Source organism: Saimiri boliviensis, chromosome 8 (genome assembly GCF_048565385.1).
Source record: "Saimiri boliviensis isolate mSaiBol1 chromosome 8, mSaiBol1.pri, whole genome shotgun sequence".
Lineage (NCBI taxonomy): Eukaryota > Metazoa > Chordata > Mammalia > Primates > Cebidae > Saimiri > Saimiri boliviensis.
In genome coordinates, this window is record NC_133456.1 from 83,902,838 (window position 1) to 83,928,974 (window position 26,137).

Here is a 26,137-nt window from a genome sequence, read left to right on the forward strand (position 1 = left end):
TCGCTTGGTAGTTAACCCTGTCAGAGTAAAAACTGGCTTGGAAAAATGTGGGCCTCATCAAGTGTGGCTTTCCTGACGTTCTTAGCTTTACCAGGGAAGACCACTGAATTCTTAGGGCTCATCTTCTTAATTTTGTTTCCTTTTTCCTTTTTATACTTCTTGACTTTCATCACCTTTGACACACACAGCTCTCCTCGGTCCAAACCTCATTGGTTTGGTTTCCTTGGCCTCTTGTTGGTTTCTGCCCCTGTTGTTCCTGTTTCCCTCTTGTTGAGAACCATGAGATTTACAGGATATAAGGGGTCTTCAGAAATAATCTGCCCCATCATTCTCTGACTAATGAATAAATGGAAACCAGAGACATTTCAAAGTCAAAGTGCCATTTATAGCAAACCTGGAACTAGAACCTAAGCCCTGATTCTGAGTTGAGAACTTTTCCCTTTCCATTGCTTTCTACAGGACTTCCCCACTTCCTTTTTTCCTTTTAAAATGACTATTCCAGGATGAACTGGAGCTTTTAAACTAATGCTCTTACATGCTGGGGTCCTGAGGCAGTGCCTTTTGGACAACTGTTTCCTAGAGGTGCTGATGGAATCCTGTGTGTGAAAAAAGTGAGGTTTGAAAGCTGGCAAAAGTTATTCTGCTTTCTTTAGAGATTTAAGACAAACAAATGAAAACTTAATATGAAGACTTATTCACACTCTAATGACCTAGAACATAACCACAGCTCTTAAAAAAAAAAAAAAAATCAATTGCCAGCCAAAGAGTTACTCAGAGAGCAAACAAGGGTATTGGCCAACTGAGTCCAGCCATTGGGAAAAAAAAAAATCCAAGGGCTTTTCTTCTTGACTCCAGAAAATATTATTTTTAACTTATTCTCTGAAAGAACAGACTGGTTCAGATCTTTTATATTTTTAGCTATTCCTGACACTCCTGGAAACAGAAAAATTTATTTTATTAATATTGATACATGGGATGAATGATCCTAGAAGCCTAACTTTTCCAGCAGCCCTGGAAATGAATTGGCACTACTATCCCGATTTTATTTCTATTGGGGTCCCTAAGCCCCTTTCTCTGAGGATTCTGCCTGATACCTTTCCTTTGGGGAGCAAATTCCAGCTCCTTCAGTCTTTTCCAGAGATAAAGGGAAAAGCCCATAGGTTGTTTAGCTGTTTAAGTGTAGGATTTAAAAGGACAGATATCTTTCCAATAGCTTTGAGTCACTGGGTTTGATAGCCATTGTAAATTTGAGAACGCACAAACTTAAATGGGTAAGGAAATGTTTTCATAGAAGTTTACATTTCCATATTGATTTTATTCTTCACTAGTTTCATATTTCACACACTATTTAGAATGACCATTTTTCCAATGGCACCAGTTTGCTCTTATAATTATAAAAACAGTGACTCCGCATGTACCTACCACAAACAATGTCATGCTTTGGAACCTAAAGTCCAATACAGCACAAATAAAAAGTTTTATTCCTTATTTGCAGATAGAGTGCAGTCAGAGCTTCACCATCTCTTAGATAGGGGGTGAAAAGTTGGCAGGCACACCAAGCGTTTTTCTATTTATTGTTTTATGACAAACTATGGCACTGAAAATAGTTTTTGAAAACCACTCTCTGTTTATTTTCATCAACAAACATGGGATCATGTGACAGTGATACACCCAGCGTGATCATCGCACCAGGGTAATAGTCAAACACCGGGCACTTCCAAAGTCCATTCAGTTATCAAACTGCCTTCACGTAACATAGCACCTAGTTCTGGCATGCACATGGTTTTCAGAGTGCAGAAAGATCTCTTAAAGAAGGGGCTGTGGCTGGAGCAAGCCACTGAAAGGGAAATAGGTAGTGGGGAGTCAGTTCCATCCCACTGAGGGTGGCTAAAAACGTCTATTGCTCCTAAAATTTCCTGTCCCGCAATCTGTACCTGATTATTCCATATCCCATCTTTTCCTGGCCCTGAGCCTAAAATTCCCAAGCAAACTCTCATTTAGGCAAAACAATGAAAAGTAGGGTACCATACGCCAAAGGCATGATGTTAAAGTTGGTAGAAGGGGAGCAAGAGCATTTAACGTATCCATTTTGAAAGGTGCAAGTGGCCCTAGGGAATAAGATACAGGAGAAGGAAGTTTAGTTGGGGAAAGGAAGAAGTCCTGGTCTGCCTGGAGGCAAATGCTGAGAGGGCAGCCAGCATTCTGCAATAGACAAAGGTGAAATGCAGCAGTAAGATACATTTAAAGAATGGCCTCTTCAATCAACTCATTTCCTTTTCCAAAGGTTCTGGGTAGCTTGTCGCCCACTATTCTGAGTAGCCTTCCCCAGCCTTGGCCTAACTAACACTAATGACATCAGTCTCAAGCAGGGTGTATAAGAAACTCAAATTGCTCTGCCGCACAGCCACAGCCACTTTTGTATACCTCCCACCCTCTCAAAAGTCCACATTTCTGCAAAACTTTTCCTATCAATGCAAATCTTAACTTTCATGAGTCCTGGCCAAGAGATAACATAACACCCCTGAGATAGATGCTATCAAATGAATAGCATGACCATGTAGATAGAGAACAAATCTCTAGTCTCATTGGAAATCACATTTTGGATTTTTTTTATCTCCCATATTTCTCTCTGAACTGTTTCTTTCCACTAGCGCTTAATTTGATTTTGCAAGATAAGGAGAAAAGAGGGTGCCAAACAACTGTAGTTCAGTTTTATGTCATCAGTGAATGGATTCTTTTAATTTGGCCCAGTCTCTCTTTTTCCAGATCCTAACTAGAGGCAATTCTGCCTGAATCCAGATCATCAATGATGTCCAGTTTGGTAAGCAAACATTGGGCTAGAGGCCCTCTGTTGAAAGTCCAGAATTTCAAAGGGCATAGGCAACCGTGTTTAATTCAATTAAGCAAATACAGTCTGAGTAACTATTTAGGGGCAAGAAACAGTCCTAGTTACTATAGGGAAGCAAATGACAAATGTTTGGCCTCTGAACTTGAAGAGCCCATAATCAAGTGTTTTGCAGCCCTTTCCTTTAAATAGCTTAATTCCTACTTATTCCATAAAGAACCTCCATGTATTTTATTTTTTAACTCAAAGATTTAGAGCCACGGGGTCAACTGGAGTGAGGTATCTTGAGTGTGTCCTCCATTAACACAGATAAGAGCAGGTTGGACACCAGTATTGTACTTTTAAGTTCTTGACCACTGAGACTTTTGTGTGTGTGTGTCTTTTGCCTGACTTTCTGGTACTATTAAGTTGATAGGATTTCTAATAAGGATTGCAGGTATGGATTGGAGGATGAAAAGAAGGTAAGAAAGCAGTTGATGAAAACTAACCATGGCTGGTGGCTTACACCTGTAATACCAGCTCTTTAGGAGGATTGCTTGAACCCAGGAGGCCAGGGCCAGCCTGGGCAATATAATAAGACATTCCAGCTTGGGAAACAGGGCAAGACCCCATTTCAAAAATAAATAAATAAATAAATAAAAATAAGAAAAAAAAACCTAACCAAAACTGCAAATACTTTGCTTTAGCAATCTTTCCTTTTCAGCAATCCTTTTTATTTTTTCTTCCTGGGCATGAGTGGCTTATTTTCTGTAGTCCAATCAGCTACACAGAGGTCTTCATTTATTTTTGATTTGCTATGGCCAAGTTTCTCACTGAACGAATGAACTTTATGATCATCAGTGTAATGTAGTCCTGTGCATGTGAAAGCCAGTAGTCCTAGTCAAGGACTTTTGTAATTTGAAAAGAATCAAAACAGCACAAAAATTTTCCAACTGTGAAAATGCTGGGATAGCAGATGAGGTGAAGAATTGCTACTGCTCTAAAAATTGAGGAAAAAATATCATACTCAGAAAGTTTTCTCAGGGCGAAGTTTTCTCATGGCCAGCAAGTTGGAATGACTAGTCTCCTCAAGTACTGTGGTGCTGAAGGGCTAGCATGCTACGAATGCTCTGAACTAGAGGTCAGAAAACCTGCATTAGAGTCCCAGGTCTTCCACACACTTGCTGTGAGATCTTAGGGCAAAATGTTTAACCTCTCTGGACTTTATTTTCCTTATCTCTAAAATAAAGAGGACAATAATAGCAGTGGTCAGGTGGCCATATGGCTCGAATCTAATAAATGTGCAAGGTTTTTTTTATACTCTAAACAATTGGATCTAGGTATATTATTATTGAAATATCAAAGACTCCTTTGCAAATCAGAAAACTCATTGTCCTTATCAGCATATACGCCACAAGTTTTCTTTTTCTATTAACTGATTCTACTCCCACTAAACGGTATAGCTAAACAGAAGAACTACCATCTTGAGATAGTCATCAAAATGCATGAAATGGTAATGAGATTTTCCCAACAATATATCTTAATGGGGAAAAGTTACATATATCTATCAAGTAATTGCATAGTTCTCTGGGAAGTGTTCATGTGAAAATAAATGACTGCATACAAGGGCTTTCCATGGCTAGGACAGTGTCTTCTGAATGTGTTCTGCAGTTCTTACTGCCCTAGGAGCATTGTGCAGACATCAGAATCAAAACCAGTCCCTGCCGTTAAAAACTGAGGTACAGGCCAGGAATGGTGGCTCATGCCTGTAATCACAGCATTTTGGGAGGCTGAGGGGGGCAGATCACGAAGTCAGGAGATCAAGACCGTCTTGGCTAATACGGTGAAACCCCATCTCTATTAAAAATACAAAATAATTAGCTGGGTGTGGTGGCGCGCGCCTGTAGTCCCAGCTATTTGGGAGGCTGAGGGCAGGAGAATCGTTTGAACCTGGGAGGTGGAAGTTGCAGTAAGCCAAGATCGCACCACTGCACTCCAGCCTGGGTGACAGAGGGAGACTCCATCTCAAACAAACAAACAAACAAACAAACAAACAAACAAACAAAACTGAGGTACACAGACATGATCCAGGCCATGGTCCAAGCTGATGGCAGAGTTGGGACTAGAATTCACGTACAATTTTGTTCTAACATAATTTCATGTTGTTTTCTCAGTTTCCAGTCAGGAAAGGGCTCTGCTGTTTGGAAAACATAACTCAGTAACAATTACAACTCATCCTGGGTTTTCTAAATGGTGCTGCTCAATGAGTGAACAGATGTTGGAGAGTCCACTGAAGGGGCCCAGGCAGCTCAGAGCCTTGCAGAAGATAAAATTCACATATGTAATGAAAGGATAGAGCTTCCAGTTGCCCCAGAATAATCAATAGAATGCTATAGAAAAGAAAGGTAACATAATATCTAGAATCTATTTTTATGCCCCATGTTGAACTTCGTAAGAGGTAACTCTGGTAGTTCTCCTGAAAGGTGAAATAGTGGGATTGAATATCTTTTCTAAACCTAGGTCAGGCTTTTCCCAGAGAATGAATATTGCTGTGGCCAGTTATTTTGATACTGAGAAAAGAGATGGATCTGAAAAGAGGGTGACAGGCTGAGGGGGCTTAAGTTCATTCATTAAAGTTAGGATGACCAATACATTCTTACACTATTCTCCAAGACTTTATTAGAACTCAGAGGACTTTTCTCCCTCTTCAAAATAATGTTTACTTATGCTATCTGAAAACACTTCCTGCATTCAGACTCAGCCTGTAATATGTTAACAGCCAACAGTTGAACAATATTCTGCATGTGCAATTTTGTGCAGTAAACCATTTGCCCAAAGGAAAAAAACCCCAAACAACTCCCCACCTCCCCCAATTAAGACAGCAGAAGAGAACTAACTGATTTGTCTGTTGTCTTTCCTGTCAAGATCGCCCTCGCCTTTGCTTTGGTCAGCGGGAAGGACTTTATGTATGAGTCATACAAATGTTTTGCCAGGGCCCGGAGGTCAGCGGACTCTGGGTTCAGCTGGTCGATATCACTGGAGATCTCCGCCAACAGCTTCTCCTTCTCGGCCTGTGGCATCCGCCCAAACCTGATGGCTATAGAGGAAGAGGAATGACAGGATGAATCATTGGATCACTACTGCTCCAAACATACACTGTGCTCTCCCAGCCCTTGTTCCCACACAGTAGAAACCCCTCCTCCTCCACCGCTCTCGAGTTCTGGTTTCCGTCTACCACTTTGATCATGTTTTTATTTCACAAAAGTAGCACAGACCATCAGCAAAAATTAAACTGTTCACTTTAATTTTTAAAAGTTAATGCATAATCTTGCTGAGAAAGCAAAAGAATTCTCAAGAGTTTAGCAAAGGGAGGAAAGTATGTAGACTGGGACGTAAAATAATTGAGAACCAACTCCTACTCATCCATCAATACCTAATTTCAGGGTCACTTTCTTTGTATCCCTAGCACTTGATCTAAGGTCAGGCACTAGAAGGATCAACACGTTTTATAAATTAAAGTATGGAGCTGTGCAGAATTCAAAGTTGTACAGACACAGGATTTGTTCTCAGGGAGTTTGTACGATCTGTTTGTCCCGGTTAAAAAGAAATATGAATGGTGCTTTATTACATCTTACTAGCCCAGAGAGCATGTTTACATGTAAGAGAGAAGCCATAGTTATTCTTCAGCTCTCCAGAGTTACTACTTAATAATGTTTGTCAGAAAGACAATATCCTTACCATCTGCCTCCCTGTGGGGTGAGGAAGTGTGAAAGATGATGAAAGAAAGAAAAGCAATGAGGAACACACGCGAGGGGTCAGTGGGGACTAGTTTGGAGAAAAAATAATCTATAACTTTTCATCTCAGATATGTGTTTTTTTCCTTCTTACCAATATGTTCAACAAAATATTATTTTGAAACATGTTTCTTTGGGGGCACACTTTGGGCTCTGTGTTTCCCATAATAAGGGTACCTGGCCATCATGTCTGGTACACAGTTCTGCTCTTATACTTACCATGTTGTATCACAGCTGTGTGTTTTTATGGTGGTTGGCTTCCCTAGATTATATGTTCTTTGAGTGCAGAGACTGTCATATTCGTTTATGTCCCTAGCAGTCAGTGGTGCTCAGTCAATGGTTGCTGAGGCCAGGTGCAGTGGCTCAAGCCTGTAATCCCAGTACTTTGGGAGGCTGCAGTGGGCAGATCACCTGAGGTCAGAAGTTGAGACCAGCCTGGCCAACGTGGTGAAACTGTCTCTACTAAAAATACAAAAGTTAGCCTGGTGTGTTGGTATGCACCTGTAATCCCAGCTACTCGGGAGGCTGAGGCAGGAGAATCGCTTGAACCCAGGAGGTGGAGGTTGTAGTGAGCCAAGATTGTGCCACTGCACTCCAGCCTGGATGACAGAGCAAAACTCTGCCTCAAAAAAAAAAAAAAAAAGGTTGCTGAATCCCAGAACAAAGAGATGGTTCTAATTTTTATTAGCCCTGCTAATTTTTATATTTTTAGTAGAGATAGGGGTTCACTGTGTTGTCCAGGCTAGTTTCAAACTCCTGACCTCAAGTGACCTGCCCACCTCAGTCTCCCAAAGTGCTGGGATTACAGGCATGAACCACCACGCCCAGCCAGACATGGTTCTTTTATATGTTATTATGCTAAGGGTAGCATTTCTACCATGAGACATGACAGCACATGACAATGTTCCCATTTGAGTACTCAGTGAATGTTACCTTGGATTTTCACAAGAAGAAACTGACACATACCCTTGAGTCTCAAATTCATAAATTCATTTTAGTTGACCCTAAATAAACTTTATCACTAATACAACTATTGTTTTTTAGGGGCCTCCTTAGAGACCAGACTTGGGAGTCAGAGAGGAAGAAAATCTTACCTCTCAGTTGGGATTCCTTTAAATTAAATTAGCCTATATTTAGATACTTTTAGTAAATATATCCTTGGTATATGGCCCCTTCATACAGAAATCTTTAAATTGGCAGATTTTGGTCAAAAATTCTGTTTCCCTACTCACTCTTCCCCATTTTCTTTCTGTGTTGTTCCACTGGGGCTGATGGTTGTTCATATTCTTATCTACTGGTAACCCCAACCCCTGTCACTAGGCTTGTCTGGGTCCCTCAGGATATGATCTCATTTCACAGCACTGACCACAGGAATTAATTTTTTCTTTCCTCCCTTGCCATATAATCTCTACAAAGGCAGGAATCTTGTTCATTATTATATCCTTAGCACTTAGTACAATTTCTGGCACATATTATGTCCTTGTCTACTATATTTTGAAATAAAACGAAAAGAAAACTCCAGATAGCATATTCCTTCAAAATCCACCGTGAACCTCCTGACCACTTTGCTCAGTTAGGATTTCTTATGCAGTTGGCCCTCCATACCCGCAGGTTCCACATCTGCAGATTCAACTAACTGTGGATTGAAAATATTTGGAAAAAAGAACCAATAAAAAATAATATGGGCTGGGCACAGTGGCTTACACCTGTAAGCCCAGCACTTTGGGAGGCCAAAATGAAAGGATTGCTTGAGGCCAGGAATTTGAGAGCAGCCTGGGCAACAGAGAGAAACCCTGTCTCCACAAAAATAAAAATAAAAATAATTAGCTGAGCATGGTGGCGTGCACCTGTAATCCCAGCTACTGAGAAGGCTGACATGGGAGGATCTCTTGAGCTCAGGGAGTTTGAGGCTTCAGTGAGTCACGATAGAGCCACTACACTCCAGCCTGGGTGACACAGCAAGACTCTATCTCTAAAATAAATAAATAAAACAATGATAAAAAAAAAAAGACAAATTTTAACAATAAGGTATGACAATTTTTTTGTTTGTTTGTTTTTTGAGACAGGGTCTCATTCTGTTGCCCAGGCTGGAGTACAGTGGCACAATCATGGCTTGCTGTAGCCTCAACCTCCTGGACTCAATCGATCCTCCCATCTCAGCCTCTTGAGCAGCTAGGACTATAGGTGTGTGCCACCATGCCTGGCTATTTTAATTTTTTGTAGAGACAGGGTTTTACCATGTTGCCCAGCTGGTCTTGAACTCCTGGGTTCAAGGGATCTTCCTGCCCCCACCTCCCAAAGAGCTGGAATTACAGGTATGAGCCACGGCACCTAGCCATAAGAACTATTTATACAGCATTCATGCTGTATTAGATACTGTAAGTCATCTAGAGATGATCTAAAGTATACAGGAGGATGTGTGTGGGTTATATGCAAATACTATACCATTTTATATCAGAGACTTGCGCATCTAGAAAGGTTGGTATCCGAGTGGGTCCTGGAGCCAATCCCAGGGAATCAGGAGGGATGGCTGTACTATGTTCATTTCCTATTCACCAGTAGTTCCCAACTGAGGAGTGGGGAGGATAGGGGAGGCAGAGCATATCAGAGTCATTTGGTAACTTCTGACATTATATGTCTTCCGTGGGACATTTCGATGGGCCATCCCTCCACTCAATTAGGAGTACATAAAAAACCTGGGGTTTGGGACAGTTTATAAGAAGCTTCCTTTTTATAAAATTAAAAGCTGTAAAATTAAAATTAAAAATTATTTAGCTGGGCTCCTGTTGTATGCATACGGTAGCTCATATATTAAACTGTTACTATACTACGATGTTGGTTTATATCAGTTATTCTACACGAATACAAATTATGTGAGTAACAGGTTTTCTCATCTTTGCTCCTAGGTGTAACAAAACACACATAGTAGGTTAACAATAAAGGTTTGATGGATTAAACTCCAAAATATCAGGTTTAAGAAAAGACAGAAAATGAGACACTATGTACATTAGGAAGTTTTGGGAAATGATCACGAACAAAGCACTAAGTAAGAATTAAGCCGTATTAAAAGAAGAAGAAATTTTGGTGTAAAACTCAAGAGAAAATCATCAGTTATCCTATAATAAAACAGAGGTGACTAGAATCACCAACTATCTGCTGCTCCTGAATTTTTGTTATTTCACAGACCACACAATACTGTCTCTTACCTCAATGAATAATTACTGAATCACTATTGTGTGCCAGGCATGGTTTGCTCTGATCAATTTTTACAGGTAAGAGGCTATAAACACATGCAAAAGTTTACAAACCTAGAAAAACAATTGTTTCCTAATGGATAATCAAAAAAGTTAAAAATGAACAAACGCCAAAGATAGCCACTTAATAAACTTGCTAGTCCTGCTTTTCTATAACCTAATAAATATAAGCAAAAAACACCCCTAACAACCATTTTAGAGTTAGGATATATTGAAGTAAAATCCCTCTGCTATAATCTCACTAAAATGTATTTTTATAAGTTGAAGTTCCCCCCAAAGGCTAACTCTAATGAATGAATTATCTGTATTTGCTAAATGCTCATGCCACAGATTAGGTTCCATTTAACTACCAGTGCAACCAATTATATAGGTGATTTTAGCATTTTTACCCACCAGAGGTTCATAAAAGGAATGAAAAATAGATCCTATTTGATGAGACTAAATTCGCATAAAACATACAAAAATCTGAAGCTGTACAGAAAATAAGGATTTTTATGTGCATACTTTTTTTTTGTTTCTTCAGCTGAGGCACACATACAGTTTTTAAGGGGGAAAAGCCAGTTTTTTTATTTCGTTGCTTTTGAGTCCCACATAATCGTACCTATCTACCTAATGTGGGATGATGAGAGGAGGCACACAGAGTTTAGCGCAGTGCCGAGCACACGGCAATGCTTCATAAACACAGATTTACTGCTGTGGTCTTGGTAACTATGGTTGCTGTGGGTTCTAGACCAAGTTGGTAGTCATGGCACGCTGACCTCTCCCACAGAGAAAGAGGAGGATCTGAAAACCTAATCTATGCGTCTGTCTGCCTGTCTATCTCTATCTTTCTGACTTTAAATTGTTTGGGAGATAGTGTGTTTTAGTTAAGCAATTCTTGAGCCTCAGGTTCCACCCTTTACATGGAGAATCGGACAACCAAGAGGAGGAAAGTGATGAAGGTTGGGAGGTGTTTCCTGTAAGACTGAAGTGAGAGTTTTAGCAATAGAAGATGAACATTCTGGATTGGGGGTCAGACATATAAAGGCTGAGTGTGCTTATATACAAGTGTATTTTTCCAAATCTTCTACCACTGCTGATTAATCTTAAAAGGAAAATGCTTCATGTCTTACTGTGAGTCACTGAGCGAGAAAAGCAGTGACTTGGCCTCTCTGGAAAGCAGGGGAATGACTGCTGCACTGAATGCAGTCAGGAAGTTTAATTTCTAGTTTCAGCTCAGTGACAAACTAGCTATGTGGCTTTCAGAACATTACTGAACTTCTCTGGTCTTCAACTGATTTATCCACTGAATGAGGAACTTAGAAAAGAAAATTCTAAAGGTTCCTTCCTCTAGCTCTAAATTTAGCTCTAAAGTTCTACACATGTCTACATCATACTCAAGAACATACTCTGCTCCCTTTTTAAAAGCAGTATTTGCCTAGTTTTTGAAGCTTGAAAAAATATATTCTGTCTGTTCTACAGATCTGGCACCTGTCACATAGAGCAACTTCCAGAACACTGGCACACAGTTTCCTATTTGAAATAATCACCTACAGAGAAATCTGGTATCTTGGTTAAAAAAAATATATATATATATATATATATATATATATATATACACACACACACACACACACATATATACATATATATATACACACACACACACACATATATATATACATACACATATACATATATGTATAATATCAGAACTGGTAGGCTCCATTCAGGAAGAGTAGATTTGATAGAGACTCATTAACTTCTGGGAAAGTTTATTAGCATTCCTTTAATATAAACACACTTCTATTGAGCTGAATGTAGCTACTACTGGCATGTCATAGATTCTGTATTTAGTACTGATATTACCCAACACACATAGAATAGTTAGATGTCCTGCTTTTTGGATCTGGGTACAATGCTAAGAAACAATATACATGTTTTTAAAACATCTACCTAATTCTAGTAGCATTAAAGACAAATGCTACTTAGTTGCAAAGGTTAATTAAAGCAGGTTTTCAAAATAATAAATCAATGGAAAATAGAAGAATGGAATAAGACAAGTCTTATTAAAAATAATTTGTCTTTCCACATCTAAGGGATGACTTTGCAATCATATCAGGCTTTTGACAATTAGTAAGGCTATGTCTTATGGTCAATTTTTCCACTTTGTATATGTTTGCTGCATGTAAACAACACATATATAACATGTGCTTTTCACATGGCTGTTGGCCAATAAGTTGTTTTTTCACCTCTCTTTTTTAAAAAAATTTTTTTTACGGACAGGGTTTTTCTCCATCACCCACGAGGGAGTGTAGTGGCATGATCATAGCTTACTGCAACCTTCTGGGCTCACGTGATAATTCTGCCTCAGCCTCCCAAGTATCTGGGTCCACAGGCACACATGACCAGGCCCAGCAAATTTTTTTTTTTTTTTTTTTTGGTAGAGACGGGGTCTCACCACAACTCCTGGCCCAAGTGATCCTCCTGCCTCAGTCTCCCAAAGTGCTGGAATTGCAGGTATGAGCCACTACACCTGGCTCACCTCTCTGTTTCCCTCCTTCTTTCCCTTCCTTTTCCCTTCCTCTCTTCCTTCCTTCCTCCCTCCGTTCATCCCTTCCTTCTTTTCTCCTTCCTTCCACCCTTTCTTTCCTTTTTTAAAAGAGACAGGGTCTCATTCTGTTGCCCAGGCTGGAGCACAGTGGTATGATCTTGGCTTACTGCAGCCTTGAACACCTGGCTCAAGGGAGGCTCCCACGTCAGCCTCCTGAGTAGCTGGGACCACAGGCGTGCACCATCATGCTCCGCTCACTCCTCTTTCTTGAGGGAAAACAAAAAACAAAAAACAAAAACCTTGTGCCTGCTGAGGTTCTACAGGATTTGGCAACCTAATATCTAACATTTTCTAGTTCCTCTAAAGTAAAACAAGAAGCAATCTCAGCATTTATATTAAATTATTTTTATGCAGAGGTACCATTTTTCACATCATTTGTAGAGGACATTTAAACATTTTCCTAGGTTTACTTTCAAAAGTAGAGATGAGCAAAACACCACTAGCTTGCCTTTTAACTCAATCTCCAATTCCCTGAAGTCTTACCTGACATCCTGTAATTCACTCACTGAGCACTTGTTTGATGAAAGACTGTGCTACACAGACGGGGCTGGGGGAAAGGATGGAAAGGACATGTCTGATAGGAGAGACGGGATATATTACACAATGAGTCTCTCTACTGTACCTCTCTGCACTGGCTCTGGCCTTTCTGCTCAGGAAGGTGTTTAAGGTTCTGACTCTACTATTACTTCCTCTTTAAGCCATCTTTCCTCCACTAATGAACTTACTGAAAGAGTTGTTTTCACCCTGTGTTTGTCACTTTCTATTTACTTTAAGATCTACTGCAATCTAGCTTTGGACTCAGTGGGATTTACCAAAACTTTGTAAAAATCCTGAATGCTTTTCTCGTGGTCAGAACTAAGGGCCTCTCCTAAGTCTCAATAGACTTGAGCTCTCCGGCATTCTCCTAGCCTTTAACACTGTGACCAGCTCCACCCTCTTATTTTTTAAATTTTTTGTCCTGGTTCTTGCTGTTCTGGGTCCTCTTAACTTTCTGCCAGCTGCTCTTCAGATCTCTCTGATGGTGCCTCTCCCTCAGCTTGTATTCTGTGGTTCCTAGTTTGACCTCACTAACCTACAACAGGTGCTGATGATTCCTGCTCTCTCTCTACTGAAATTTGGAGACTTCTTTTTCATGTCCTCCTATATTCCTTTATATGTGGATGCTAGATACTTCATAGGCACCTCTAACACAATATAAAATTGAATTTAAAATTTTATCCTCCAAACTGGCTCTTCTTCCTGTATTCCTTTCTTGGTTAATTCATTCTGTCACCCAAACTACAACCCTAAATAATCTTTGACCACCTCTCTCCCTTCAGGCGCTTTTATTCAGTGGTCACTGCTCTGGTATTTATTTCAATTTCCTTTCTTCTTACCCTTCTCAATTTCTTATTTTCTAATATTGCATTGATCTTCTGATGGATTTCCCAATTCCAGTATTTTCTCTATCATATTTATTGCAATCAGTATTTTTTTTTTGGTAATATATATTTTATCGCTCTCTTGCTTTTTAAGGCAGAATGTGGTATCACAGGAAGGTATGAAACACACAGAAAAGGAAGAGCAGGGAATCAGAAAAGTCTCATGGGGAGGAAGGCATTTGAATGCAGCCTTGAATGTCAGGTGGACTTCCCACAGGGAACAGACAGACACATCAGCAGAGGCCTAGCCACATCCAAGCATAAGCCATTTTCCAGCAAAGTACAGAGTTTGTGAAATGTAAGTGGAGAGTGGGCAGGGGTGAGGAAAGGAGGTGGGCTCCAACAAGGACGGTTCTGGAGTCCATGCAGGGTAGAGGACTTTGTTACCTTTTCTTAAAGGTAACATTTTTCTTAAAGGGCCATTTTCATTAGGACTTTGTTACCTTTTTTTTTTTTTTTTTTTTTTTTTTCTTCTGAGACGGAGTTTCGCTCTTGTTACCCAGGCTGGAGTGCAATGGCGCGATCTCGGCTCACCGCAACCTCCGCCTCCTGGGTTCAGGCAATTCTCCTTCCTCAGCCTCCTGAGTAGCTGGGATTACAGGCACGTGCCACCATGCCCAGCTAATTTTTTGTATTTTTAGTAGAGACGGGGTTTCACCATATTGACCAGGATGGTCTCGATCTCTTGACCTCGTGATCCACCCGCCTCGGCCTCCCAAAGTGCTGGGATTACAGGCTTGAGCCACCGCGCCTGGCCGGTTACCTTTTCTTAAAGGGCCATTTTTCTTTAAACAACTAAGAAGACTAAAGGAAAAAAGGAAAAAAGTTGAAATCTATTTGCCCTTCAGACTTTTTCCCTTTTTCTCAATAAACACTAGAGCTGCTGTTTGCAAGGCATTGAGAGAACTATCTTAAAAATGTTGAGTGTCGCAAAAATTTATGAAATCATTTTTTTGGATTTTTGAAGCCACTGATAATTTATTTTTAAAGTTGTCAGGTTTCTTTTTAAAATTAAAAACTCCTTCTCATTTATGTCATAAGACATCCTAGTCAGCAAAGCTAAGATTTCACTAGTTTTTAAATTTATGAAAAACATTTTTAACCAAAACTCAATGTTACAGAGAAAACCTAACTGAATGGCTCATAAAAAACATGTCAATTCTTCTCTAGATTATTTTCTTAAATAGCTTAGGTAAAGTGCCACATGCCTATAGTTTCAGCAACTCCAGATGCTGAGGTAAGCCCAGCCTAAGCAACATAGTGAGATTACATCTCTAAAAAAAAAAATAGTAATAATACATAAAATTTTAAAAATAAAAAATGCACTTAGCATAAACTATTTTATTATTTAGTTCATACATTAAAAGTAGCTCTGAATATGAATTATTCACTAGTCAAAATTCTTTTTTTTTTTTTCTTTTTTCTGAGACAGGGTCTCTCTCTGTGACCCAGGCTGGAGTGCAGTGGTATGATCATGGCTCACTGCAACCTCTGCACCCTGGGCTAAAGCGATTTTCCCACTCCAGGCTCTCGAGTAGCTGGAACCACAGGCGTATGCCAGCACACCCAACTAATTTTTTGTATTTTTAGTACAGATGGGGTCTCGCCATGTTGCCCAGGCTGGTCTCGAACTCCTGAGCTCAAGTGGTCCTCTGACCTCAGCTTCCCAAAGTGCTGGGATTATAGGCATGAGCCACCATGCCTGGCCCACTAGTCGAAATTCTTAATGACTAAATAATTTTATCAAAAATAAAGAGGACAAGGCCGGCGTGGTGGCTCACACCTGTAATCCTAGCACTTTGGGAATCCAAGGCGGATGGATCACCTGAGGTGAGGAGTTTGAGACCAGACTGGCTAACATGGTAAAACCCTGTCTCTACTAAAAATACAAAAATTAGCTGGGCATGGTGGCAGGCACCTGTAGTCCCACCTACTCAGGAGGCTGAAGCAGAAGAATCTTTTGAACCTGGGAGGCGGAGGTTGCAGTGAGCCAAGATTGTGCCACTGCACTCCAGCCTGGGCAACAGAGTGAGACTCAGTCTCAAATAATAATAATAATAAATAAAAATAAAGAAGACATATTTTTTAAATGTGATTACTATCAAGGACTTGACAGCAAGACTTTAAAACAAAATGACACCAGGTGCAGTGGCTCACGCTTGTAATCTCAGCACTTAGGGAGGCCAAGGCAAGTGGATCAATGAGGTCAGGAGATTGAGACCATCCAACATGGTGAAACCCCGTCTCCACTAAAAACACAAAAAATTAGCTGGATGTGATGGCATGTGCCTGAAATCCGAGCTACTTGGGAGTCTGAGGCAGGAGAATAGCTCAAACCAGGGAGTCAGAAGTTACGGCAAGCCGAGATTTCACCACTACATTCCAGCCTGGCAACAGAGAGACTTTGTCTCAAAAAAAAAAAAAAAAAGACTGCTTTGAAAAACTATAAAAATGCATGCAAGAACCCATCTGACTAAAGAACCAATATTATTCATGAGTCTTTTTAATCAAGATTCTGCAGACACCAGCTTCACTAACAAAGAGTAGTTGATGCAATATCACTTAGTAAGGTTCATGTACCTCTGAGTGGCCTAGGAAGCAGGTCTGTATTTCTGCTTCATTTTCATTTTGAGCTTTCCTCTAAGGGCAGTGTCTAGACACAGTAGTGAATTGATCGTGCTTGAGATGACTCAGGAAGGCTTCTGAGCAACTGGTGGAATTAACCCATGGTCTAGAAATGATGGGTTGTTAAATGACCAAAATAATTAAGAAAGTATATTTATTTTCATTACTTGCAGGAAAAAAACCATATTTCTAAAGCATATCAACCTGGGTACTTTTTCTATCCAAGGCTGAAAGTGAATATTTGAGAAACTATGTTTCTAACTGGAAGAATTCTGAAATGATGTTCTTCTACAACATGTAGGCGATGTGTCGCAATGAAAATGAAAGTTCCTTCTGAAGAGCTGTAACCCTACAAAGCCTAATATGCCATTTATACTTTCTCTAGCCCAGAGACTCTGGATTTCTTCTCCGGGGCTACATTACCACATAACCATCAAACCAACTGCCCAATATTGCTGAGCAATTGATCAGAACACATAGACCTGATTCAGATATATAAATTTTATTTTTATGGCACCAAAACATATAGGTGAAAACTTTTAAATTCAGGCAACTGACATGCCAGATGCCTACATATTTGAGAAGGCTGGAACACCATAAGACACAGAATAGCTGACTAAAAAGTGAAAAATCCAGTGAGTTAGGCTGTTGCATTACACAAAATCATAGCGTTTTCAAAAGTGCAAGGACATAGTGATCACTGATTTCAGTGACTATCCAACAATATTATCAAGAGCCCTTAGGGTTCCCTACGGGTTCCTTTAGAAGCCTCCTTCAAAGCTGTGAGTGCATGGCCAAAGGGGAAGCTATATTCATCAACCAGACTAATCAGAGATCAGAGAGCAGAAATACAGTTAACAGAGAATGGAGTACATTTGCTTTCGGGGATGTTCATGTTTTCTTGTGCATATTGAAAACAGCTGGGCGCTCATTTTTGTATAATACTCGGAGCCTCTTTTGATAACTTAAAAAGGCATTCTATATGAATGAAAACCCTGTTGGCTTCAGATTGGTCAAAGCAACGGATTTTAAATAGTAACTCAACTTCCTAGAAAACTTTGTATTTAGAAATGTTTTCTTCGTTCAGCGAACAGGGAAAACTAATCAAAACCTTGTTGTTAGTCTGATGTTTTCTTTTCTTCGCAGCAAACTCCCAAAAAACCTCTGAGGTTTTCTTAGTCATGTTTGCAATTTTTAAAGTGTTGAATTGCCTAAATCTCTGATGTCATGACACTTAATTCCTGCATTTTCTTGCTTTCACTAGAACTGAACACTCCCTAACAAGATTGACCCTCTCTAGAAAGAAAACAAATAGTCATATGAAGTCAGAAGATGACCTATCAAGTTTATGATAGCTTTCTTTGACTTTTGTGGGAGGAGAAAATTATACCATCCATACTGCATAGGTTGGGCTTTAAATAATATTTGCCTATAAGCAATACGCAATTGGATATTGATTTTATGTAAACATATACAATGCTTGTAAGCAACAGAAAATATATTTTACATCAATGTATGCACTGCCAATAAGTAACAGGAATTGTATTTTACATGAATGTATGAAGTGATAAATTTTTAACAGGCAAAAAACAGTGTTAAAAGCGGAACTGGCATGCTTTCCTAGGCTGTCTCTGTGATAATGACCTCAAAGTCAATGATTTCTTCATAAAGATGAAATAAGTTTATTGCAACTTGATTGCATCACCTAAAATATAACTCTTGACTTGGAGACTTGCCCTTATGTTTTATGAGGTCTGAAATAAAAGGAAACTGATGGAACTGAACCAGCAAATTATTTTGCAATCCATGACTGCAGTTGTATATAGCAGATGTAGTCAATTGTTGAGGAAAGTTGGACCAAATTTCCATCTTGTTCAGTACTGTTGATAGCTCTATTCAAAATACATCCTTGCCATTAGAGGAACTGACCCATAGTAATGAACTATTTTTAAAGGGTAGGTTATTAATCAATGAGTGATTCTCAAATATCTTGATGGTTTCCATTGTGAAAACCAAACATCTACATGATAGAACAAAAATTCAATTTTCTCAGATGCTTTAGAGTCCATATAGATGAAGACTGACTTCAGAGGTTATCTTCTTACTAGATCAGTTTTGAGAGAGATGAAAGCAAAAGAAAGAAAAAAATAGAATAGCTGATGAAGTGAAACTTCAACTTTAATTTGATCATGTTGGCATTTTTTAATTTCTTGAGTGCATCGAAAGAACTGATTAATACTTGACAAATATAATACTGTTTTTATAATACTAAATACTAAATTTATTTTGTCAGCCAGGCAACCAATCAGAACCAAATGGTGATCAAGAGCTATTTTTTCAACCATGTTGTCTTCTAGGACTTTACTGAGTTAGTTCCACAGATCATGAAAACCTAGGTCTTTTCTCAGGTCTTCTATATGATTTCCCTTAAGGTGACACCCAAAGTCATAAGCTTAACTTTAGATACAGGTTTCAAAAGCAGAAAGTTTTATTCTCTTATGTTTCTATGGCATTGAAGTTTTTCAGAACTATATTGTTTTGCCCTTTCCACAACTCATGGATGTTTCTTGAAGTGAAGGAAAGGAATGTTCCCCTTTGCATAATAAAGAGCAAAAAAAAAAAAAAAAAAAGAATGAGTCTAAATTCTCACACTTAAAGTTCCAGAAGCAGACATCTTCAGGATTTTCTTTTTTTTTTTTTTTTTGAGATGGAGTTTCGCTCTTGTTACCCACACTGGAGTGCAATGGCGTGATCTCGGCTCACCGCAACCTCCGCCTCCTGGGCTCAGGCAATTCTCCTGCCTCAGCCTCCTAAGTAGCTGGGATTACAGGCACGTGCCACCACACCCAGCTAGTTTTTTGTATTTTTAGTAGAGACGGGGTTTCACCATGTTGACCAGGATGGTCTTGATCTCTCGACCTCGTGATCCACCCGCCTCGGCCTCCCAAAGTGCTGGGATTACAGGGTTGAGCCACCGCGCCTGGCCAGGATTTTCTTAATTTAAAGTAGAAAGACACTACTGATATACATAAGTAAAATGTAATTGTTTTCAACGCATTGAAGCAATATAAAAAATAATCACAATGATCATTATATTTATTCTAAAACACTAAAGTTTTTCCCATCATCCCCCAGATTTTCAGGTTTCTTCTCTCATGGCTGATATCCAACCACAGAGAGAAGGGTTCTATAGTAAAAGCCTTATAAACGCTGACCTAAATGAGAAATGTTTTATCAGCATGCAATATTCTAAATTCTGGCATTTGGTTGAAAAACTGTGCATACTTTTGGCAATGGTCTTAGTGTCCACTGGTTTGGCAGCTATAATGACAATAATAAAGTATACAGTGATGACTGTTTACTTACCATTATGAGACATCCCTACTGCAAGGCATTTCTGAAACCGACAGTACTGACATTTATTTCTACTTTTTTTGTGGATCCGACAGTTAAGATCACACCTGTCATAGATAAGCTTCAATCTGATTGTCCTCCGGAAGAAACCCTGCAAAGGGATATTTTAAAAAAAAGAAGCAAATGTTAAGTCTTTGTGACACATGGAAGCAGCAGCCTATGGCTAAAGGAATACTGGCCTAGGAATCAGAAAAGGCAGGTTCTTGACACATTCTGTTACTGGTGACTTTAGACAAGTCACTTAACTGCTCTGGAACTAAATTTCCTTTACCATAAAATAAAGAACCAGAGAATCTCCAGGTCCTTTATTTATTTATTTATTTATTTTAGCTCTTAAACACTGACCACATCCAGCTGACGGCTTTCATTGGATCTTGGCTCTACATTTGGTTTTCAGCATGCTCTAAAAAGTGCTCTGGATTTAATGTAACGCAAATAAAACACCATGTAATCAGTTCAGTCTCTCTGCAAATCATTCCAACAGCATGCCCCAGCCTTTGTAACTGTGCTAAGCAGTCTGGCAAAGTTATAATCATTTCATTCTAAAACATGATCAGGGCCAATAAAAATTCACATGTGGATAATTTTTTTTGGAATACTCTGTGTTGCATAATTTCCTGCAGAATTTGTTTCACTATTTATGTTGTTGAAAGTGTGCCCCATCATTGTTGTGGCTCACAGACAGAAAGAGACTACGGGAAATAACATGACAAGTAATCAGATAAATCCTCACAAAATCGACTGCTATCTCAAAGTGGCAAATATGTCAATTTGAAGCCAACTGAATATTCTGCTATATTTATATCTTTAGGAAAGTGCTGGGAAAAAACCAAATCGGACATGTTTTCTGACTTCATTTTTTTGGTTCTTCATATTCCTATTCATTTCTGTTGTGTTCATCTTCATAAAACTTAATTGCTAATTATTTCAAATGTATCTGGCCCTGTTTGGTGCAAAAAGCACTGCATGAGTATTGCTTTGGTCACTGACATGCATTTTGACTTTCACCAGATTTCCATTTTGAACTCTGGATGAGTATGTTCTACTGATTACTTGACAGCTTCACTTAAATAATTAATTGCCATCTCTAAGCTAGCCTGTCCAAACTGAAGTCCTGACTCTCCCCTACAAACTCACTTCATTTGCGGCTTTCTCCATCTCAGCAGCTACAACTCCATCCTCCCAGTTTCTCAAGCCAAAATCCTTGAAATCACTCTTGACTTCCTTCTTTCCTCAGGTGGAAAGCTTTCTGTAAATACACACTTGCCTATTTCCTTCATCGCCTTCAAGTTTTGTATCTCACCTTCTCAATGGGGCTAGGCCAACCTATTTAATACCGTGGCCTTTCCCACACCTCTCTTCTGGAACTCTTGATCCTCCTTACTCCGTTCTAGTTTTTCTTCTTTCCAATAGCACTTACGGCTTTCTAACACACCACAGGGTTTACTTATTATTGTTTAAGTGTTTATTTTCTGCCTCTCCCTTACTGCTTAATTAAAATTATGAGCTCCTCAGGGGCAGGAATAGTCTCTTATACCCTTGGATGGAATCCAAATACCTATGATAGTGCTCCGTTAAAATTTGTGAAATTAATACAGATGTCATGTAACTTCCTTTTTGGGCTTCACCTTTTTCAACTGTAAAGTGAGAAAACACTTCCATCTCTGGTAGTTTGTTACTCCAAACTGAGATGTGACTGAGATGTTACAAAGGCAATAGGCTTGACAAAGTAATCATTATTCTCAATTTTGTGTTTATGGTTTCCTTGATCTTTAAGAAATACAGTCTGGGTGCGGTGGCTCACACCTTTGATCCCAACATTTTGACAGACTAAGGCAGATGGATCGCTTGAGTCCAGGAGTTCTAGACTAGCCTGGGCAAACAAGGTGAAACCCTGTCTCTATAAAAATAATACAAAAAACTTAGCCAGGTGTGGTGGCACCCACCTGTAGTCCCAGCTACCACTCTGGAGGCTGAGAAGGAAGGATCACCTGAGCCCAGGAGGTCAAAGCTGCAGTAAGCCAAGCCATAATCGTGCCACTGCACTCCAGTCTGGGCAACAGAGTGAGACACTGTCTCAAAAAGAAAGGTAGGAAAATACAGTTTTATCACCTGCTATGTAAAACAAAATAATATACTGTTTAATTTTGCTTGTTTTGAGGCTTTATTGAGTGATATTATGCTATATGTAGTTTTGGGGACGCTAATACAATTTGGTATTAGGTTTCTAAAATTTACGTTCTTTTTAGTGAAAGACTGTGAATTTATTCATTTTCATAATTATATAATATTCCATTGTATAACTATAATTTATTAACCTATTTGTATGCAGACAGACCTTTGAAATGTCATCAATTTTCTGCTACTATGAGAAGTGTTTATCTAAATATTCCTGTAAATGTTTTTTTTTTTTTTTTTTTGAGACGGAGTTTCGCTCTTGTTGCCCAGGCTGGAGTGCAATGGCGCGATCTCAGCTCACCGCAACCTCCGCCTCCTGGGTTCAGGCAATTCTCCTGCCTCAGCCTCCTGAGTAGCTGGGATTACAGGCACACGTCACCATGCCCAGCTAATTTTTAGTATTTTTAGTAGAGACGGGGTTTCACCATGTTGACCAGGTTGGTCTCGATCTCCCGACCTTGTGATCCACCCGCCTCGGCCTCCCAAAGTGCTGGGATTACAGGCTTGAGCCACCGCGCCCGGCCCCTGTAAATGTTTTAAGATGTATATGTATGAGTTAACTAGGAGTGGCATTTCTGGACTGTATAATATGTAAATATCAAATTTTAAAAGATAATGCCAAATTGTTTTCCAAAGTGGCTATGAATTTACACTCCCACAAGTGCTTTATGAAAGTTCTAGTTTCTTCCACATTTGGTGTTGTCAGACTACTTAATTTTTGACAGTCTAAAATGTATAAAATTGAATGTAAATCTCCATTTGTGTGTCTCTGGCTTTTCACTTCCCAGTTTCTGTCTTTTCTTTAAAATTTAATTTTAGACATTTTAAAAAATATGGATACTCATCTGTTGTCTGTTACAGATGTTTAAATATCTTCTCCTCTGTTTAGCTTACTATCCTTGAAATGTACTTTTTTCAGTGTTTTTGTTTTTTCAAACCATAGACATTTTCATTTCACTCTCATTCATTTTTGCTTTGAGACAAAGTGTCACTCTGTTGCTCAGGCTGGAGTGCAGTGGTGCTATGAGAGGCTTACTGCAACCTCCGCCTCCTGGGTTCAAGTGATTCTTGGGCCACAGTCTTCCAGGTAGCTGGGATTATAGGTGTACAACACCACATCTGGCTTTTTTTTTTTTTTTTTGTATTTTTAGGAGAGATGGGATTTTGCCATGTTGGCCAGGCTGGTCTTGAACTCCTGGCCCCAAGGGATCCAGCCACCTTGGCCTTCCAAAGGGCTGGGATCACAGACATGTGCCACTATGCACGGCTCACTCTCATTCTTGAGAGATTACTGAGTACTCAGTTATTTTCTCTAAATACTTTGAATTCTAGTATCCTTCTGCTGTTACTTTGCTGTTGAGAAGGCTCTTGTCAATTTATTTCTAAGGTGATCTACCTTTTCTCTTTGGTTGCTTTTATACTCTATTTGTCTTTAGTATTCGGCAGATTTACTGTAGTGTGTCTGGGCATGAATTTCTTTTCATTTATCTTCTTGGACGTGTTGTTTCTGCCTCACAGCTTTGGCTTCATTTGTTCATCAGTACTGGACTCCAGTTAGATAAGTAATAGACTTTCTTATTCTAGCCTTCACATTTCTGAATGTCTCTTTTATGTTTTCCATCTTCTTCTCACTACTTATTCACTAATATTGTCAAAAATCAGAACAGAAGCAAAATAACATGAAAATATATGATTACACTGGCAAAAGCAAAAACAAACAGTTCTCACCAAAGTTCTTAGTAAGAACAGTTCTGCACTTTACTCTTGTATTGATCAGTAAAGAAGACATACCTTTTTAATATTCAAAGAGCCTACAAACTCTTCAAGAACTAAAAGCCTTCAAATTCCAGCAGATCCTGGATAGGATATATTCTTTAAGACATTGTTGGTTTCATTCTTGACAATTTCTTTGCATATCTCTTTTGGTTTCAGTTTTTTCTTCTGCTGTGTCCAGTAAGCTATCTAATCCTTTCAATGAATTTTTATTTCAATAATTATATTTTTTAACTTTAGAAGCTTCACTTGGTTTTTTTCACTTGGTTTTCAAATCATCCTGGTCATTCCTAATAGTTTATTGTTGCAAGCCTATGCCCTCTTTCTTTAAATAATTCAGAACAGCTGTTTTATATTCTGTATCAGGCAATCCCAATTTCTGCTTTCCAAGGGTAGGGGATGAGTGGGGAGTCTGTATCCCTCTTCCTGTTTTTGATGAATGTCATTCAAGGTGATTACCTTCTCACATGCTTGCTGATATTTATTTGGAACTAATTTCTTGACCTTAAACTGGGGGACTCCTACAAGGTCTAAATTAGGAATTCAGTAACCAGGGGTGCTACTGACTTATTACTATTTCAGACAGTCTTGAGAATCCTGGCTTAATTTAGAAGCCCTACACTTAGCTGTTTCTCACAAATTGCTCAGAAAACTGCTATAGGCATCTGCCTTTGGTGTAATGCTCCCCCCTGTACCTCTCTGAGCATCTATCATAGGGAAAACCCTGGCCTGCTAAGTGTGCCTGTGGCTCACAGCTCAGAACTGAGGGTTTGTTTCATTCTGTTTCAGCGATGTTGTTTTGGAGAGTTTTCTCTCTCTCTCATGAGATCAGCAATGTCTTAAAGAATATGCCCAATGTAGAATGGCAGTTGAAGCCTCTTTAATTCTCAAAGGGTCTGAGGACCTACAGATATGAAAAAGGTTCCCCCCCCCCCCACAGATGAATAGAATGCTAATATATAATGTATAAAACATTCTCACTGATAAATGTTGGTGAAAATTTTGATGTTTGCCATTGTGATCATAGCTATTTTATGATATTCCTTGACTTCTCTTTTGATTCTCCCTGTTTTTGGACTAATATTAGTGGGTGAAAATGCTGCTTGGCTAACTGACCGCTGGATGGCTCAGAGAGTACTCTGTTATTTGGCATGGATAGGAGACAAAGGCTTTTTGATAAGAGAATTGTTCAGTTTAATCCTTATTATGGAAATTTTTGACTTGATTCCTCAGCTGATGCCTTTGAAAAGCGTATTACATTTTTTGTGATGATCTAAGGTCCTTCAATGAATAACCACTCTGAACATTATGCACTCTATATGTTAATAAAATCCTGAACTGAACACACAGATCTTAGCATGTACTTTGGAACTTCCTTTTATTTTTTATTTATTTATTTATTTATTTTTTACAATGAGTTAGTGATATCTAAGTGTTTTCTTGTCATTTGACTCAAGGAATCTAGAGAGGAAGATGTAAAGATATTACCAAGTGCTTTTCTGTAGATTTATTGATTGATTTATAGAACAAGGCCGGCTTCTCCAAATTTGCTTCATATTACTGATGAAGAAACACTCTAACAACACTCTTCTTTATTATATCAGAGTCCACAGAACAATGCATTTTCAACAATTTACTCTTCTGATGATCATGAAGTCTGTGACATAGTATGTTGGAGATGCATCAGTCACCATTTCAGAAAATTGTTTTGTGTATCTATTATTTATTCTAATGTCTGCACACTTGTCTGTTAGAAGGTGATTTGTATTTTTCAATCATTTGAAAACTTTTCTCTGACTTCTCCTTAATTGTTTTAGTTTTAACAAAACATCAGGGACAATGAGACCTCAGAATGGTGTTGATTTTTACAATGAGATTAACAGCCCTGTGTGGGGCTTGCACTAGGCCAGGCGTCCCCAAACTTTTTACACAGGGGGCCAGTTCACTGTCCCTCAGACCGTTGGAGGGCCGCCACATACTGTGCTCCTCTCACTGACCACCAGTGAAAGAGGTGCCCCTTCCTGAAGTGTGGTGAGGGGCCGGATAAATGGCCTCAGTGGGCCGCATGCGGCCCGCGGGCCGTAGTTTGGGGATGCCTGCACTAGGCTTTCCCAAAAAGTAGTCTGAATTAAAACTCTTTCTGAAGTAGGGATGAATAGACATACAAGTGGCTAACAAGCATACGACATTCTTTTGTATACAGAAATACAAACGTAGATTACATCGTATTATGTGGTAGATTGTATTTAATTATATCTTCA

At 39.2% G+C, this 26,137-nt stretch overlaps 1 protein-coding gene across 8 annotated transcripts in view; it reads right to left on the reverse strand.

The window, feature by feature from the left end:
• PPARG (peroxisome proliferator activated receptor gamma) overlaps window positions 1-26,137 on the reverse strand; it is a 198,799-nt gene that overhangs the window by 22,799 nt on the left and 149,863 nt on the right. For all 8 annotated transcript variants that reach the window (XM_074404767.1, XM_039478922.2, XM_074404769.1 and 5 more), the window contains 2 exons: window positions 19,878-20,016; window positions 5,722-5,921 (listed from right to left, as the gene is read on the reverse strand). In XM_074404767.1, coding sequence (XP_074260868.1) covers window positions 5,722-5,921; window positions 19,878-20,016 — 339 coding nt within the window. The remainder of the gene's footprint in view (window positions 1-5,721; window positions 5,922-19,877; window positions 20,017-26,137) is intronic.